At 34.5% G+C, this 16,562-nt stretch overlaps 1 protein-coding gene across 12 annotated transcripts in view; it reads left to right on the top strand.

The window, feature by feature from the left end:
* The window catches only part of LOC125671554 (otoferlin-like), a 161,872-nt gene that overhangs the window by 144,916 nt on the left and 394 nt on the right, over nt 1-16,562 (top strand). For all 12 annotated transcript variants that reach the window (XM_056161640.1, XM_056161637.1, XM_056161633.1 and 9 more), the window contains 4 exons: nt 9,555-9,745; nt 12,594-12,772; nt 14,088-14,188; nt 14,366-16,562. The exon at nt 14,366-16,562 is cut by the window's right edge and continues 394 nt beyond it. In XM_056161640.1, coding sequence (XP_056017615.1) covers nt 9,555-9,745; nt 12,594-12,772; nt 14,088-14,188; nt 14,366-14,546 — 652 coding nt within the window. In that variant the 3' untranslated portion in view covers nt 14,547-16,562. The remainder of the gene's footprint in view (nt 1-9,554; nt 9,746-12,593; nt 12,773-14,087; nt 14,189-14,365) is intronic.

The following is a 16,562-nucleotide window of genomic DNA, read 5'->3' as shown; positions in this document are numbered from 1 at the left end:
TATTGACACAGACACAGACTACAGGTAATGTAGGGTATAGTATTGACACAGACTACAGGTAATGTAGGGTATAGTATTGACACAGACTACAGGTAATGTAGGGTATAGTATTGACACAGACTACAGGTAATGTAGAGTATAGTATTGACACAGACTACAGGTAATGTAGGGTATAGTATTGACACAGACTACAGGTAATGTAGGGTATAGTATTGACACAGACATACACTACAGGTAATGTAGGGTATAGTATTGACACAGACTACAGGTAATGTAGAGTATAGTATTGACACAGACTACAGGTAATGTAGGGTATAGTATTGACACAGACACAGACTACAGGTAATGTAGAGTATAGTATTGACACAGACATACACTACAGGTAATGTAGGGTATAGTATTGACACAGACATACACTACAGGTAATGTAGAGTATAGTATTGACACAGACATACACTACAGGTAATGTAGGGTATAGTATTGACACAGACATACACTACAGGTAATGTAGAGTATAGTATTGACACAGACATACACTACAGGTAATGTAGGGTATAGTATTGACACAGACTACAGGTAATGTAGGGTATAGTATTGACACAGACACAGACTACAGGTAATGTAGAGTATAGTATTGACACAGACATACACTACAGGTAATGTAGAGTATAGTATTGACACAGACTACAGGTAATGTAGGGTATAGTATTGACACAGACTACAGGTAATGTAGGGTATAGTATTGACATAGACATACACTACAGGTAATGTAGGGTATAGTATTGACACAGACATACACTACAGGTAATGTAGAGTATAGTATTGACACAGACTACAGGTAATGTAGGGTATAGTATTGACACAGACTACAGGTAATGTAGAGTATAGTATTGACACAGACTACAGGTAATGTAGGGTATAGTATTGACACAGACATACACTACAGGTAATGTAGGGTATAGTATTGACATAGACATACACTACAGGTAATGTAGAGTATAGTATTGACACAGACATACACTACAGGTAATGTAGAGTATAGTATTGACACAGACACAGACTACAGGTAATGTAGGGTATAGTATTGACACAGTCATACACTACAGGTAATGGAGGGTATAGTATTGACACAGACTACAGGTAATGTAGGGTATAGTATTGACACAGACTACAGGTAATGTAGGGTATAGTATTGACACAGTCATACACTACAGGTAATGTAGGGTATAGTATTGACACAGTCATACACTACAGGTAATGGAGGGTATAGTATTGACACAGACTACAGGTAATGTAGGGTATAGTATTGACACAGACTACAGGTAATGTAGAGTATAGTATTGACACAGACTACAGGTAATGTAGGATATAGTATTGACACAGACATACACTACAGGTAATGTAGGGTATAGTATTGACACAGACTACAGGTAATGTAGGATATAGTATTGACACAGACATACACTACAGGTAATGTAGGGTATAGTATTGACACAGACATACACTACAGGTAATGTAGGGTATAGTATTGACACAGACATACACTACAGGTAATGTAGGGTATAGTATTGACACAGACATACACTACAGGTAATGTAGGGTATAGTATTGACACTGACTACAGGTAATGTAGGGTATAGTATTGACACAGACTACAGGTAATGTAGGGTATAGTATTGACACAGACATACACTACAGGTAATGTAGGGTATAGTATTGACACAGACACACACTACAGGTAATGTAGGGTATAGTATTGACACAGACTACAGGTAATGTAGAGTATAGTATTGACACAGACTACAGGTAATGTAGGGTATAGTATTGACACAGACTACAGGTAATGTAGGGTATAGTATTGACACAGACTACAGGTAATGTAGGGTATAGTATTGACACAGACTACAGGTAATGTAGGGTATAGTATTGACACAGACATACACTACAGGTAATGTAGGGTATAGTATTGACATAGACTACAGGTAATGTAGGGTATAGTATTGACACAGACTACAGGTAATGTAGAGTATAGTATTGACACAGACTACAGGTAATGTAGGGTATAGTATTGACACAGACTACAGGTAATGTAGGGTATAGTATTGACATAGACTACAGGTAATGTAGGGTATAGTATTGACATAGACTACAGGTAATGTAGGGTATAGTATTGACACAGACTACAGGTAATGTAGGGTATAGTATTGACACAGACTACAGGTAATGTAGGGTATAGTATTGACACAGACATACACTACAGGTAATGTAGGGTATAGTATTGACACAGACATACACTACAGGTAATGTAGGGTATAGTATTGACACAGACTACAGGTAATGTAGGGTATAGTATTGACACAGACTACAGGTAATGTAGGGTATAGTATTGACACAGACTACAGGTAATGTAGGGTATAGTATTGACATAGACTACAGGTAATGTAGGGTATAGTATTGACATAGACTACAGGTAATGTAGGGTATAGTATTGACACAGACTACAGGTAATGTAGGGTATAGTATTGACACAGACTACAGGTAATGTAGGGTATAGTATTGACACAGACATACACTACAGGTAATGTAGGGTATAGTATTGACACAGACATACACTACAGGTAATGTAGGGTATAGTATTGACACAGACTACAGGTAATGTAGGGTATAGTATTGACACAGACTACAGGTAATGTAGGATATAGTATTGCACTGAACCTCTCTGCCAAATTAACAGCTCATGAGTGAAAAAGCATGTTACACTGCAACAATTTGAATCAGATATGTTTACCTTCTCCAGGTAAAGAATATAGAAAGAAAATAGTTTTCTTTAAAAAATAATCTAAACATTTGAATATACTATTTTTGTGTATTGCACTAGATTAATATTCAGTTATTTACTGGAAATGTTACATTTTACTTAATAATTTCCCCTTAATTGTTAAAGATTCAGCAGTTTTATTTCATAATAGATTATCAATTGGTAAATTGTATTTTAAACATTAATTTACATATTATAATAAAGAAAGGATTTGTAATCCATGTAAAGTATTTTATTACATTAAACTATTAGAGAGAAAATGATATAGAGAAGAATCTGTCATTCCTACCATGAATTTAGCATTACATTTCATATCACTATACAGTTTATAGTGTACATATATACAGGCTAAACAAAAATTATGTTTGACTTTTGAGGAAAAGAAGGAAATAAACGAATGCAATAAGTGTGTAAGAGACAACATTTCATCTGCTGGGATGATTTCTGATTACTTTATGTAATACAGTTTACTTGTGTGTGGAGAAGTCCATGCTCCGGGGACATAAAACTTATACAAGCTCAATTTTGATTAAGTCTCACTTGTAGTGAAAAAGTGAGACTAAAGTCAAAAGTGAGTTTGTCTAAGTTTTATGGGCATGGAACTACTGCAAAAACAAACTTATAATGAGCCACACCTTTAATGACAGGGACCATTTCTGTAAAGCAGACCCTATGATGACCCCGTCACCTGCATGTCTGTTTGAGAAATTGGCAGTTTATGATTAGAAAAACTATAATCCAAATAAGAATATAAATGACCAGTATTTAATCATTGGCCATGGTTTTTTGTTAAGCACATTTATGATGGCCATCAAGACAGAGAGAGCTTTGAGGCAACAAGAAAGAAATAGAGGGGCATTGTACTTTCTGTATTCAGGCTTTATTACTAAATCCTAATAAAAAGCATTCATTAGATGTGAGAAAAATGGACTTCTGGGTTCACTTTGTATTTTAGCTGCAAGTCATGTTTCTGTCTAATCCAAGTAGGTCAGTTTTTTGTGCAAAGAGAAGGAGGTGGTGTTTTTTTGTAGCTGTTTCTTTTGTTGTATTCCCTTTCCTGTTATTTGTCGATGATTATCAGGATATAAAATATGAAAAAGCAGAGATGAACAGTCATATTTAGTTTGTATGGAGAAGAAGGAACTATTTATGAGCAATTAATGATGTTAAAAGATAACATAATAATGCATAGATTTTGTTGTTTGATATATATGATCTTATTTCGTGTTGCGTGATTCAGTATTTTAGATGTGGAACCGAAGCCTTTCAAGCTATATTTGATCAAAATTTTGATTTACAGGTAAAATGGTTATTTTCATGCCCAGATTGTAAACATGAAACAAGTATGACCATCTCCTGCGGATTAGAATTACAATCTGAATGAATAAATCTTTAATAAGATGAAGGTCATAGGTCAAGCGCTACTGGTAACTGTATCAGTCCCCACTAAAAATGATCCCCCACCTATACAAATCACTCCAGTGAGGCATGATACTGATACCCCACATATCAGCAAGCAACACAGCTTTTACATGCTAACTTCAAGCTTGACAAAGTCAAATTAAGGATCAGTTTTATTGGGGACTTATTCATTCAGGAGTCTAGTGTTTTATTAATGGTAGAAAAAAAACTTGTGCGTGGTAAAGCATATGTTCTACCCTGTAGAACAGATGTTCCCTGTGGCTGGTAGAGCAAGATCTGCGTCCACGAGGAGATTCCGAGAATCTGCCATCAATATTATAGATCCTGCAGTGCATCGCGTATGGGGCCCCAATCAATACATTTGTGAAATTCTAATTCACTGCTTGACAATATGATTACTCACATATTTAATTTCTTCACAAATTGGAAGGGGAAAAAATTATAATTGATTATGTGTACTATACTAAATTACAATTTATAAATATCTATATATTTATATATATTGTAATTTGTTGAGAATCATTTAGAATTGAACGCTACATAGTTGAGGTTACCTTTTTTGGCCACAGGAAAGCAGTATCTTATTGCATAATTTTTTGTATCTATTGTGCCTGTCTAAGCGTGTAATCGTATTTCACTGTTGATGAATGCTGCAAGTCAGTGTTTAATGAAAATTTGATGTATTAAAGACATATAGGAGATAATGTAACAAACAGAATTTTAGATGGCTGATCATTACAACAAAAGATGTCATTTCTGGCGCAATGCAATAAAGAAATAAATTATCATTTTAAACACCACTATCTCGTGTGCAAATAATTTTGTCTCCAAAGGTGAAAATATCAGGAATTATGCATTCATGAAGAAAATATCACATAATTCCCGTGATCAGGATTAGTTTAGTACAGACAATGTGAATTCCATGACATCAATTTTCAACAAATATCAACATTCTGTTCGATATGCAGACATTTCGATTATTCTATGTTAATTAACAATGAGCAAACATCAACAAAAATATGCAAACAATGTATTGAAAAGAATGAAAATGTTGATCAGTCTCCATTGTACATATATAAAACATTGCACATATAGTACATAAAACATCGTACACATAAAACATTGCACATACAGTATATAAAACATCGTACACATAAAACATTGTACATACAGTATATAAAACATCGTACACATAAAACATTGTACATACAGTATATAAAACATCGTACATATATAAAACATTGTACATACAATATATAAAACATCGTACATATATAAAACATTGTACATACAGTATATAAAACATTGTACATACAGTATATAAAACATTGTACATACAGTATATAAAACATCGTACACATATAAAACATTGTACATACAGTATATAAAACATCGTACATATATAAAACATTGTACATACAGTATATAAAACATCGTACACATAAAACATTGCACATACAGTATATAAAACATTGTACACATAAAACATTGTACATACAGTATATAAAACATTGTACACATAAAACATTGTACATACAATATATAAAACATCGTACATATATAAAACATTGTACATACAGTATATAAAACATCGTACATATATAAAACATTGTACATACAATATATAAAACATTGTACATACAGTATATAAAACATTGTACATATATAAAACATTGTACATACAATATATAAAACATTGTACACATATAAAACATTGTACATACAATATATAAAACATTGTACATGTATAAGCATTCTCCAGGGATTTGTGTAATACAATGTCATCATATGACTTATCTCTTCAGAACAAAATAATAACATTATATATAGCTTATCTCTAGGGATTAATGCAGTATAAAATAATAACATCACATGTAGCTTATCTCTAGGGATTAATGCAGTATAGAATAATAACATTATATATAGCTTATCTCTAGGGATTAATGCAATATAAAATAATAACATCACATGTAGCTTATCTCTAGGGATTAATGCAGTATAGAATAATAACATTATATATAGCTTATCTCTAGGGATTAATGCAATATAAAATAATAACATCACATGTAGCTTATCTCTAGGGATTAATGCAATATAAAATAATAACATCACATGTAGCTTATCTCTAGGGATTAATGCAGTATAGAATAATAACATTATGTATAGCTTATCTCTAGGGATTAATGCAATATAAAATAATAACATCACATGTAGCTTATCTCTAGGGATTAATGCAATATAAAATAATAACATTATACATAGCTTATCTCTAGGGATTAATGCAGTATAGAATAATAACATTATATATAGCTTATCTCTAGGGATTAATGCAATATAAAATGATAACATCACATGTAGCTTATCTCTAGGGATTAATGCAATATAAAATAATAACATCACATGTAGCTTATCTCTAGGGATTAATGCAGTATAGAATAATAACATTATATATAGCTTATCTCTAGGGATTAATGCAATATAAAATATTATTATACCTCAGTATGAGAATTCTATGCAACGCGTAATCTGATTGGTCTAGACGGTCACATGCCAGGGATGACAAAACTTCATATTTCCCTCTCAAACATCATATTTCCCTATCATATTTACCCCTTGGACAGCCTCGTGCATTTTCCATAAATTTAACGTCAAGGTAGACGAAGTGTATTGTGACATCATAATAAGTCCGAGTCATTCTAATTTCATAGTTCGTAAGGCACAAAATATGCGTGTCTCTGATACACAGTTGAATGCATGGTTTTGGTTGATACAAAAACAAGCAAGTAAATCGGCATTCAAGGAGAATGGAAATACAAAAACTGGTTATCATATCACTGCATTTCGTTGTTTGTACCTTCCACCGTAATACGTTGACGGCGCGGTGCTACCGTTAGGACGATCTCAGCTATATAGATGAGCAGACTCCAATTTTAAATGCACTTTTGTGTCTTGCTTTGTTTCGGTATAATAAACAATTTATTGCATGAACATTCATGCAATAAATGTATAATAACATCACATGTAGCTTATCTCCAGGGATTAATGCAATATAGAATAATAACATCACATGTAGCTTATCTCTAGGGATTAATACAATATAGAATAATAACATTATACATAGCTTATCTCTAGGGATTAATGCAGTATAGAATAATAACATCACATATAGCTTATCTCTAGGGATTAATGCAATATAAAATAATAACATTATACATAGCTTATCTCTAGGGATTAATGCAGTATAAAATAATAACATTATACATAGCTTATCTCTAGGGATTAATGCAGTATAAAATAATAACATTATATATAGCTTATCTCTAGGGATTAATGCAGTATAGAATAATAACATCACATATAGCTTATCTCTAGGGATTAATGCAATATAAAATAATAACATTATACATAGCTTATCTCTAGGGATTAATGCAGTATAAAATAATAACATTATACATAGCTTATCTCTAGGGATTAATGCAGTATAAAATAATAACATTATATATAGCTTCTCTCTAGGGATTAATGCAATGTAAAATAATAACATCACATGTAGCTTATCTCTAGGGATTAATGCAATATAGAATAATAACATTATATATAGCTTATCTCTAGGGATTAATGCAGTATAGAATAATAACATTATATATAGCTTATCTCTAGGGATTAATGCAATATAAAATAATAACATCACATGTAGCTTATCTCTAGGGATTAATGCAGTATAGAATAATAACATCACATATAGCCCATCACCAGGGATTAGTGTGAAAAAATACAATTACATCATATAGCCCATCACCAGGGATTAGTGTGAAAAAATACAATTACATCATATAGCCTATCACCATGAATTAATGCAATGTAGAATGATGATGTCATTTAAGAAATGAATTTAATTTTTATTTATTTTATACGATATAAATTGGGTAAACTGCCCCAAACCAATTTATATCATATAAAAGAAAAAACAACTAAATTCATTCCTTATAATTTAATTTCAACACTAAAAGATGCAAACATTTTGAATTTTATTTCGTAAACAGTAAATAAAAATTGATTGCACCACGCAAGGATTCGCTTAGCAACATACAACATACCGACAATTGGTCAACTGTGGAGGAAGCTTTCTTGGTTCTTCGCATATTGGAGCATGTGCTTTATTTATCAAATTTGAAAATGTGTGGTGGAGTTTGTAACAAATTTTGATAACAGAAGATATACGTAGGTTACATATATGTGTAGGTTATGTAGGCCCGATGTTTACTTCACAGTGAAAGATCGACTTTAAAGTGGTTCCTCCCACGGGCGCTTGTTTCATAGACTTCGTAAGCTACATGTATACGCCGCGTCATGCACCAGAAAATGCAATATAATTTGCGATTTTTTGATTAGACAAAAGATTCAAAACTGCAATATGACTTACCATAGCATGCAGCATTGTCGCGAATTAAATCCAACACAGTAAATTATGTAAGCATAGCGATCCACATGTTATCGATGAGACATGACGTCATCTGTTGTAAGACATTCATGATGCATTTTATGCTTCGATAGGTGCATCAAGCAATCCCCCCAACTAAAAATATAATATGAAATGACAAGTTTGCAAATACTTGATATACTGGGTTTTTTTATTTCACATATGACATCATTGTACATATTGGAGTTTGTTTTTGAATTTTAACTGTAAATGTTTTATGTAACTTTACTTGTAAACAAAGACTATGTTTTGTTTGAAAATAATGAGTGGTGGGGGTTGTCAGACAATACAGTATTTTATTGTGCACATTTAATTCCGTTGATTTTCAATTTCATAGGCCTAGGTTGAAGGCTTATCAACGTAAAGTGCTCCACGGTGCAATGTAAAATTAGAAAAGAAAAAGTAATGCCGTCTTGGTTGTCAAGGGGTGTGTCCCCATACCAAGTTACATTGATACAATATAAATGGAATTTTTTCGGCATGCTCAGCCAATCAAATTGTTTGTCACAAGTAAAATTGAATTATATAAAATTTATTTAAATTTTATCACCAGGGATTAGTGTGATACAACACAATGACATCAGATGGCTTATCACCAGGGATTTAGTGCAATATAACACATTGACAATGCTACAGTTTATAGTGTGATGTTATACAATTCTTTTAAGTGTATTTGATGCAGTAGATCCAAGTCATCACAGAGAATTTGAATTTGTGAATATATCCTCACCATTAAACAATGAAAATTAGAAATACCACTCCCCATTCCAAGAAGTACTTGTGATAATGATTAGTAATTAGTCTACCATCATTTGCATTTCTTAACAATTGCAGGTCCCTGACAGGTGAAGGCAATTTTAACTGGAGGTTTGTATTTCCATTTGACTATCTGGTAGCTGAGGAAAAGATTGTGATTTCTAGAAAAGAATCCCTCTTTTCTTGGGATGAATCAGAGACCAAAATTCCAGCTCGTCTCAATCTTCAAGTCTGGGATGCTGATCACTTCTCTGCAGATGATTTCCTAGGTAAAGGATTAGTAAATTCATCACAAATCTAGAGAATTTACACTTTATGAATATATGTAGAAAATATTTATGTTAAAGATAATAGTTGTAACGTTAGAAATTTGTATGTCCTATTTACAATGTACAAAGTAGCATCAGAATTGCTGAACTTGTGTTAGTATCCTTGTCCATGAGTAGTCTCAAAATGCCTAGTTAACCATGGTCCCTGGAGTAGCCTCAGTCTCCTGGAGTAACTTCTGTCTCCACTCACTCTCCTAGAGTAGTCTCTGTCTCCACTCACTCTCCTAGAGTAGTCTCTGTCTCCACTCAGTCTCCTAGAATAGTCTCTGTCTCCACTCAGTCTCCTAGAGTAGTCTCTGTCTCCACTCACTCTCCTAGAGTAACCTCTGTCCCCACTCACTCTCCTAGAGTAGTCTCTGTCTCCACTCAGTCTCCTAGAATAGTCTCTGTATCCACTCACTCTCCTAGAGTAGTCTCTGTCTCCACTCACTCTCCTAGAGTAGTCTCTGTCTCCACTCACTCTCCTAGAGTAGTCTCTGTCTCCACTCACTCTCCTAGAGTAGTCTCTGTCTCCACTCACTCTCCTAGAATAGTCTCTGTCTCCACTCACTCTCCTAGAGTAGTCCCTGTCTCCACTCACTCTCCTAGTGTAGTCTCTGTCTCCACTCACTCTCCTAGAGTAGTCTCTGTCTCCACACACTCTCCTAGAGTAGTCCCTGTCTCCACACACTCTCCTAGAGTAACCTCTGTCTTCACTCACTCTCCTAGAGTAGTCCCTGTCTCCACTCACTCTCCTAGAGTATTCTCTGTCTCCACTCACTCTCCTAGTGTAGTCTCTGTCTCCACTCACTCTCCTAGAGTAGTCTCTGTTTCCACTCACTCTCCTAGCGTAGTCTCTGTCTCCACTCACTCTCCTAGTGTAGTCTCTGTCTCCACTCACTCTCCTAGCGTAGTCTCTGTCTCCACTCACTCTCCTAGAGTAGTTTCTGTCTCCTAGAGTAGCCTATGTCTCTACTCACTCTCCTAGAGTAGTTTCTGTCTCCTAGAGTAGCCTATGTCTCTACTCACTCTCTCTGTGTAGCCTCTGTATCCACGTTGTCTCCTGTAGTAGCCTCAGTTTCCACTCAGTCTCTTAGAGTAGTCTCTGTCTCCACTTTGTCTCCAGTAGTAGTATTTGTATCCACTTTGTCTCCAGTAGTAGTATTTGTATCCAGTTTGTCTCCTGGAGTAGTATTTGTATCCACTCACTCTCCTAGAGTAGCCTCTGTCTCCACTTTGTCTCCTGGAGTAGCCTCTGTTTCCAATTAGTCTTCCAGAGGCTCCACTTTGTTCCAGAAATAGTCTCTTGTCTCCACTCACTCTCCTAGAGTAGTCTCTGTCTCCACTCACTCTCCTAGAGTAGTCTCTGTCTCCACTCACTCTCCTAGAGTAGTCTCTGTCTCCACTCACTCTCCTAGTGTAGTCTCTGTCTCCACTCAGTCTCCTAGAGTAGCCTCTGTCTCCACTCAGTCTCCTAGCGTAGTCTCTGTCTCCACTCACTCTCCTAGTGTAGTCTCTGTCTCCACTCACTCTCCTAAAGTAACCTCTGTCTCCACTCACTCTCCTAGAGTAGTTTCTGTCTCCTAGAGTAGCCTATGTCTCTACTCACTCTCCTAGAGTAGTTTCTGTCTCCTAGAGTAGCCTATGTCTCTACTCACTCTCTCTGTGTAGCCTCTGTATCCACGTTGTCTCCTGTAGTAGCCTCAGTTTCCACTCAGTCTCTTAGAGTAGTCTCTGTCTCCACTTTGTCTCCAGTAGTAGTATTTGTATCCACTTTGTCTCCAGTAATAGTATTTGTATCCACTTTGTCTTCAGTAGTAGTATTTGTATCCAGTTTGTCTCCTGGAGTAGTATTTGTATCCACTCACTCTCCTAGAGTAGCCTCTGTCTCCACTTTGTCTCCTGGAGTAGCCTCTGTTTCCAATTAGTCTTCCAGAGGCTCCACTTTGTTCCAGAAATAGTCTCTTGTCTCCACTCACTCTCCTAGAGTAGCCTCTGTCTTCACTCAGTCTCCTAGAGTATTCTCATTCTCCACTCAGTCTCCTAGAGTAGCCTCTGTCTCCACTTTGTCTCCTGGAGTAGTCCCTGTTTCCACTTTGTCTCCTGGAATAGTCTCTGTCTCAACTCAGTCTCATGTAGTAGCCTCTGTTTCCCAAAGTAGCATTGGTCTTCTGGAGTACCATCAGTCTCAAGGACAATATGTTTTTAAAGTTATTTCTGTAAAATTAAGGTCAGGGACACAGTCATATTTCTACATATCTATCATGATTATGACCAAAAGATTCAATAATGTTTCTTCTTATCAGAAGTGACTCTTCACGCTGACAGATGCAATCTTCTGGTAGCCTAAATAATGTTGTAGAATTAACTCAATTAGCACAGCTGATTCCATGTCAATCCCAGAGCCTGATAGAGGAGGCTTATTGTTTATAGATATGCAGCAAGCATAAGATAAACGGTGTTCTAGTTACCAAACACTTAGCTGTGATAAAGCAGTAAAATCCATAAAATGAATTTTGGTGTTCAATATATCACATTGGAGATGAAATGGCAACTTTTTTCTATTTTATTTGCTATAGTCTCAAAATAAATTGTCGTATAAAAAAATAAAACAACATTATATAAGAGATTTTCCCCCATTATATATCGATAAGTAGACAAAAATGTAAAATGTCTCTTGCATAGTTTTAGACAGAGAAATGGATATGATTTCCAATGTTATATCTCCATTAAATCTCAAACAGAATATATTGTGATGTAATTTTTAAATGAACAATTTTCAAATTCTTATTTAATATTCATTATCTAGGGGCATTTACAATGGATTTGAATCGATTTCCTCGAGGTGCCAAATCCTCCAAGCTGTGCACCCTAAATATGCTGACAGACCCAAACATCCCCCATATGTCCTTGTTTAAACAGAAGAGGGTCAAGGGCTGGTGGCCGTTTGCCGTTAAAAGCGAATCTGGAGACGAGTATGAACTCACGGTAAGAGCCAACCCACTGGTGTCCTTGTAACTGTGCATGTTCTAATTATTCTAAATTAGCAAATAGCCTACAAATTTTTTTTTTTTGGTCATTCACAATGCCATAATTTTAAAAGGATTACACAATCAATTAGGCAATTTGTGAAAATCAAAGCAAGTGAGAGGATCCAAGAAATCTATCACAGTGATTTCAATAGTGCACCACAGGAAAGAGACTTAACAAATCCCAAAGCATGAGTAATGAGTTTATGGAATGGACATGGCAGATATTCTTTGCTGTATTTGCTTGCAGAATTTAGAGCAATTGGAAAGCCAAAATAACTATTTAATTGGTGGAAGTAAATTTGAATGAAGTCATTGTCCTGGAGCAAAAAATCTCTTCAGACCTAGATGCCCAGGAATGTTCTTTGAAGAACACAGGGCTAATACAGACACCCATTTTTCACAGTCTGGACTCATCATCGAAGTTATAAGTCAATGTTCAAAATAACTTCTTTTTTAGCTTTTGATTTTTCCCCGATAATCTTTGAGCAATTTCATTTTGGGCAGAAATACTTATTAAAGGGAAATTGAAGAGGTTTCAAATTGCCCTAATCAGGCTTAATTTCCTCCAGGTATTTTTTGTTGAAAAGGAAATGGGGGTCGGTAAACGCTGTCATATTTTGTAGCTGATCATTACAGGTGAAACGTTGGGCTTTATAGGTAATTTTCTCTCTGTAGAGGGAAGTTGCAAGATGATCTCCACTGCAAAGTATCTCTTCTCTGCCCAATTAAATCAGGATAACAAAATGAGTTATTTGGCACAAATTATTGTACATTATACAAATGTGAGAGCCCTTGATCAGGAATTATCTTCAGAAGAACAAAAGTCAAGAGACATAATGCCAAAATCTAAAATCATAAATTTTTATTAATTGATATTTTATTTCAATTTTGTAAATTATAATATGAATCAAATCTACCAGTATATGGTTAAAAGAGGTGGTACTGAAGATTATATATACATGCATTAGTATTGACATCTTATCATGTTGAAAAGTAAATATTTTTATTAGTTTATGAAATTTCAATTAAATTCCTTTTTTTAACAAAATGAGTATACAATATTAATCTGTTGCAATGGGGAAAAATATTAGTTCTGCCCATTTAATGTCAAGCATTAGGTAATTTCCTGATTAACAATAAAAATGAAAGTATTATGGAGGGCCAAAAGTAAGATTACCATTCACAATCCTTTCACATTGACAGTATAAAGAGGTTGAAAATACAGTACAGAAAAGATATTTTTAAACCACCTATGATGTTTTAATTTTCAGGGCAAAGTTGAAGCTGAACTCCATTTAATGGCATCAGAAGAAGCGGAGAAACACCCTGCAGGATTAGGGAGAAATGAGCCAGACCCATTGGAAAAACCCAAGTAAGCCTTTCTTTCAGTGTACTCTGAAACATGCTAAAACTGTACAAAGGTTTCTTGAACTTAATTACTTTCAGTGAAATTCAATTGACAAGAAATTACATTGTTTTCTTTTTATCAACAAATAATTTGTACAAATTTTGCCCTTAATATGATTGAGAAACCTGTTTGTCCTTTCAGTCGACCAGATTCATCATTTATATGGTTTTTGAATCCCCTCAAGTCAATTCGCTACATTCTCTGGCATAACTACAAGTGGGTGATTATCAAGGTCCTCGTGGTCTTGCTTCTGACGGCCCTTTTGGTCCTTTTCTTTTACTCGATGCCAGGATACACCGTCAAAAAAATGATGGGAGCTTGACACGTTCTCATTACCGACAGGAAGCTTCGCCAATTTCCGCCGTCGACCAACTTTGGTCAGTATGTATCCAGTGATGACCAGTCATCGCCCATCAGCTGTTGTCATCATAATCATCATTCATCTACAAATTCTCCCACATCTTTGAAACATTAATTACTATGTCGGGGATTGGGCATCGCTTAACAGAATATGTGTTCAAGAGTTGTTTCATTCGCAAGTTTTAGTGCTGAAATCAATAGATGGTTATAGTGTATAGTCAAAATGTGTGGACAATTTGATTCTGCAGTATTACCAGGAAAATTACAATCTCTATATTACTACACCTGGTTGTTACTGAGCTTTGTAAACACCTGGAAAGACCACTGGGGACGTCACAAGGGGTTCTTACGTATTCCTACCTTTGACATGTACAGATGGAATTTACAGCAGGTAGCAGGGCCAGGCTGGCATGTAACCCAATGTTAAATAGTACAGAATGATTTGATAACATGACGAATCAATTCATGGTGTTTTAAGGTGTAACATTAACATTAGACATAGAGGGGAGAGGAGGAAACTGATCTTGGTTCTGTTTATTTGGTCTTTATAAATAATCAAACTATTTCAGCTACAGTTCACAAAGCTCTAAATGCATTTAATATATTAACTAGTTTCTTTGTGGTAGATTCGTGGATATTTTCCTCGATATTGCATGGGTAAATAAATTATTATCTGTTTTGGCCAGCAGATTATTACATGTCAGAAGTGATTGAATCTCAACTAAGGTGAATCTCACTAGTGAAGTGTGTTGGTGATGTGTTTGTATATAAGTACATGTTTGTGTATAGTTAAAGTTTATAAAATACCTTAGTCTTCGAAAGAAAGGGCCATGCAACAATTCATTGATGCAATTTTTTTTAACATAGCATTGTAGATGCATTTCTAGGTTTGAAACTTTCTGGTTTATTGGTACCTCTTTAGATTGTAGACTAAATTGATTGGTAATAAGGCAAAATTAGACGAAAGAAATGATATTTATAGGTGAAATAAAATTTTGCTACCCCTTTATTACATGTATTGATCCTAGCTTTATTCAATTGTTTTGTTTTTATATGTGCAATGGTTAAAGGAAATTAACTTTCATAGAACATAGTGTATGACCTTTCAAAATTGAAAATTTAGTGAAATTTTGTGACTGAATTTTCCAATGTAAACAAAACTGTTCAATTGTAAATTAGAACAATTTGGAATTTTATTTACATTTTGTAAATGCCACATACAGTAAATGTCTAATCATATATTAATATACGAATGAGTGAGAACAGCCTAGTACAAAAAGTGCTAAAATAATTATGTCCACATAGTATGTTACATAGTGTGTTACATAACTACCCAACTCCAAGGTGTTGGTTATAAAACTGGATCTCCATGAAATGAAATTACCATACTTACAGGACTGTCTATTGTATATGTTATGTAATTGTTACTCTAGCTGTGCAATATTGTTATTACCAATATCTTTGTTGAATTTTACAGGGAGTAGTGAGGGTATTCATACTCTGCCATATTGTTGCATAATGTGACATGGTTCCAAAGTATTAATCAAATGTAATTATTCTGTGAATACCAGGTGGAAGCATAAAAAAAGATTTGAACAAATTCAAACAATATGAATTATTCCGTATTGACTCTTAGAAAGCTGTAATTTTTCATGGATGAAATCACCGAGTAGCTATTTTCATGGAATTTATGTAATTTTCCAGATAGGATTTTGATTACCAGTAGATGCATGTTTATGTATTTCCTCTTATTGCTAGAAATTAATTAAGAACTATGAAATTAATTAAGAACTATCAAACGATTAAAAACTATGATAGGTTTTACTGATGTGATGGAATCAATGGATTATTTTTTTTGTTAATCAGCCAAAATGATAATTCTTTACTTTGTCACGGAAAATGTCTCATAATGTGAAGGAAATTGCTTGATTAACATTGTTGTCTGTGATAATTTAATTTGTTACTGACTCAAAAATTG

Source organism: Ostrea edulis, chromosome 4 (genome assembly GCF_947568905.1).
Source record: "Ostrea edulis chromosome 4, xbOstEdul1.1, whole genome shotgun sequence".
Lineage (NCBI taxonomy): Eukaryota > Metazoa > Mollusca > Bivalvia > Ostreida > Ostreidae > Ostrea > Ostrea edulis.
The sequence above is the reverse complement of the archived record's forward strand: the minus strand, read 5'-3'. Positions and strand labels throughout refer to the sequence as shown.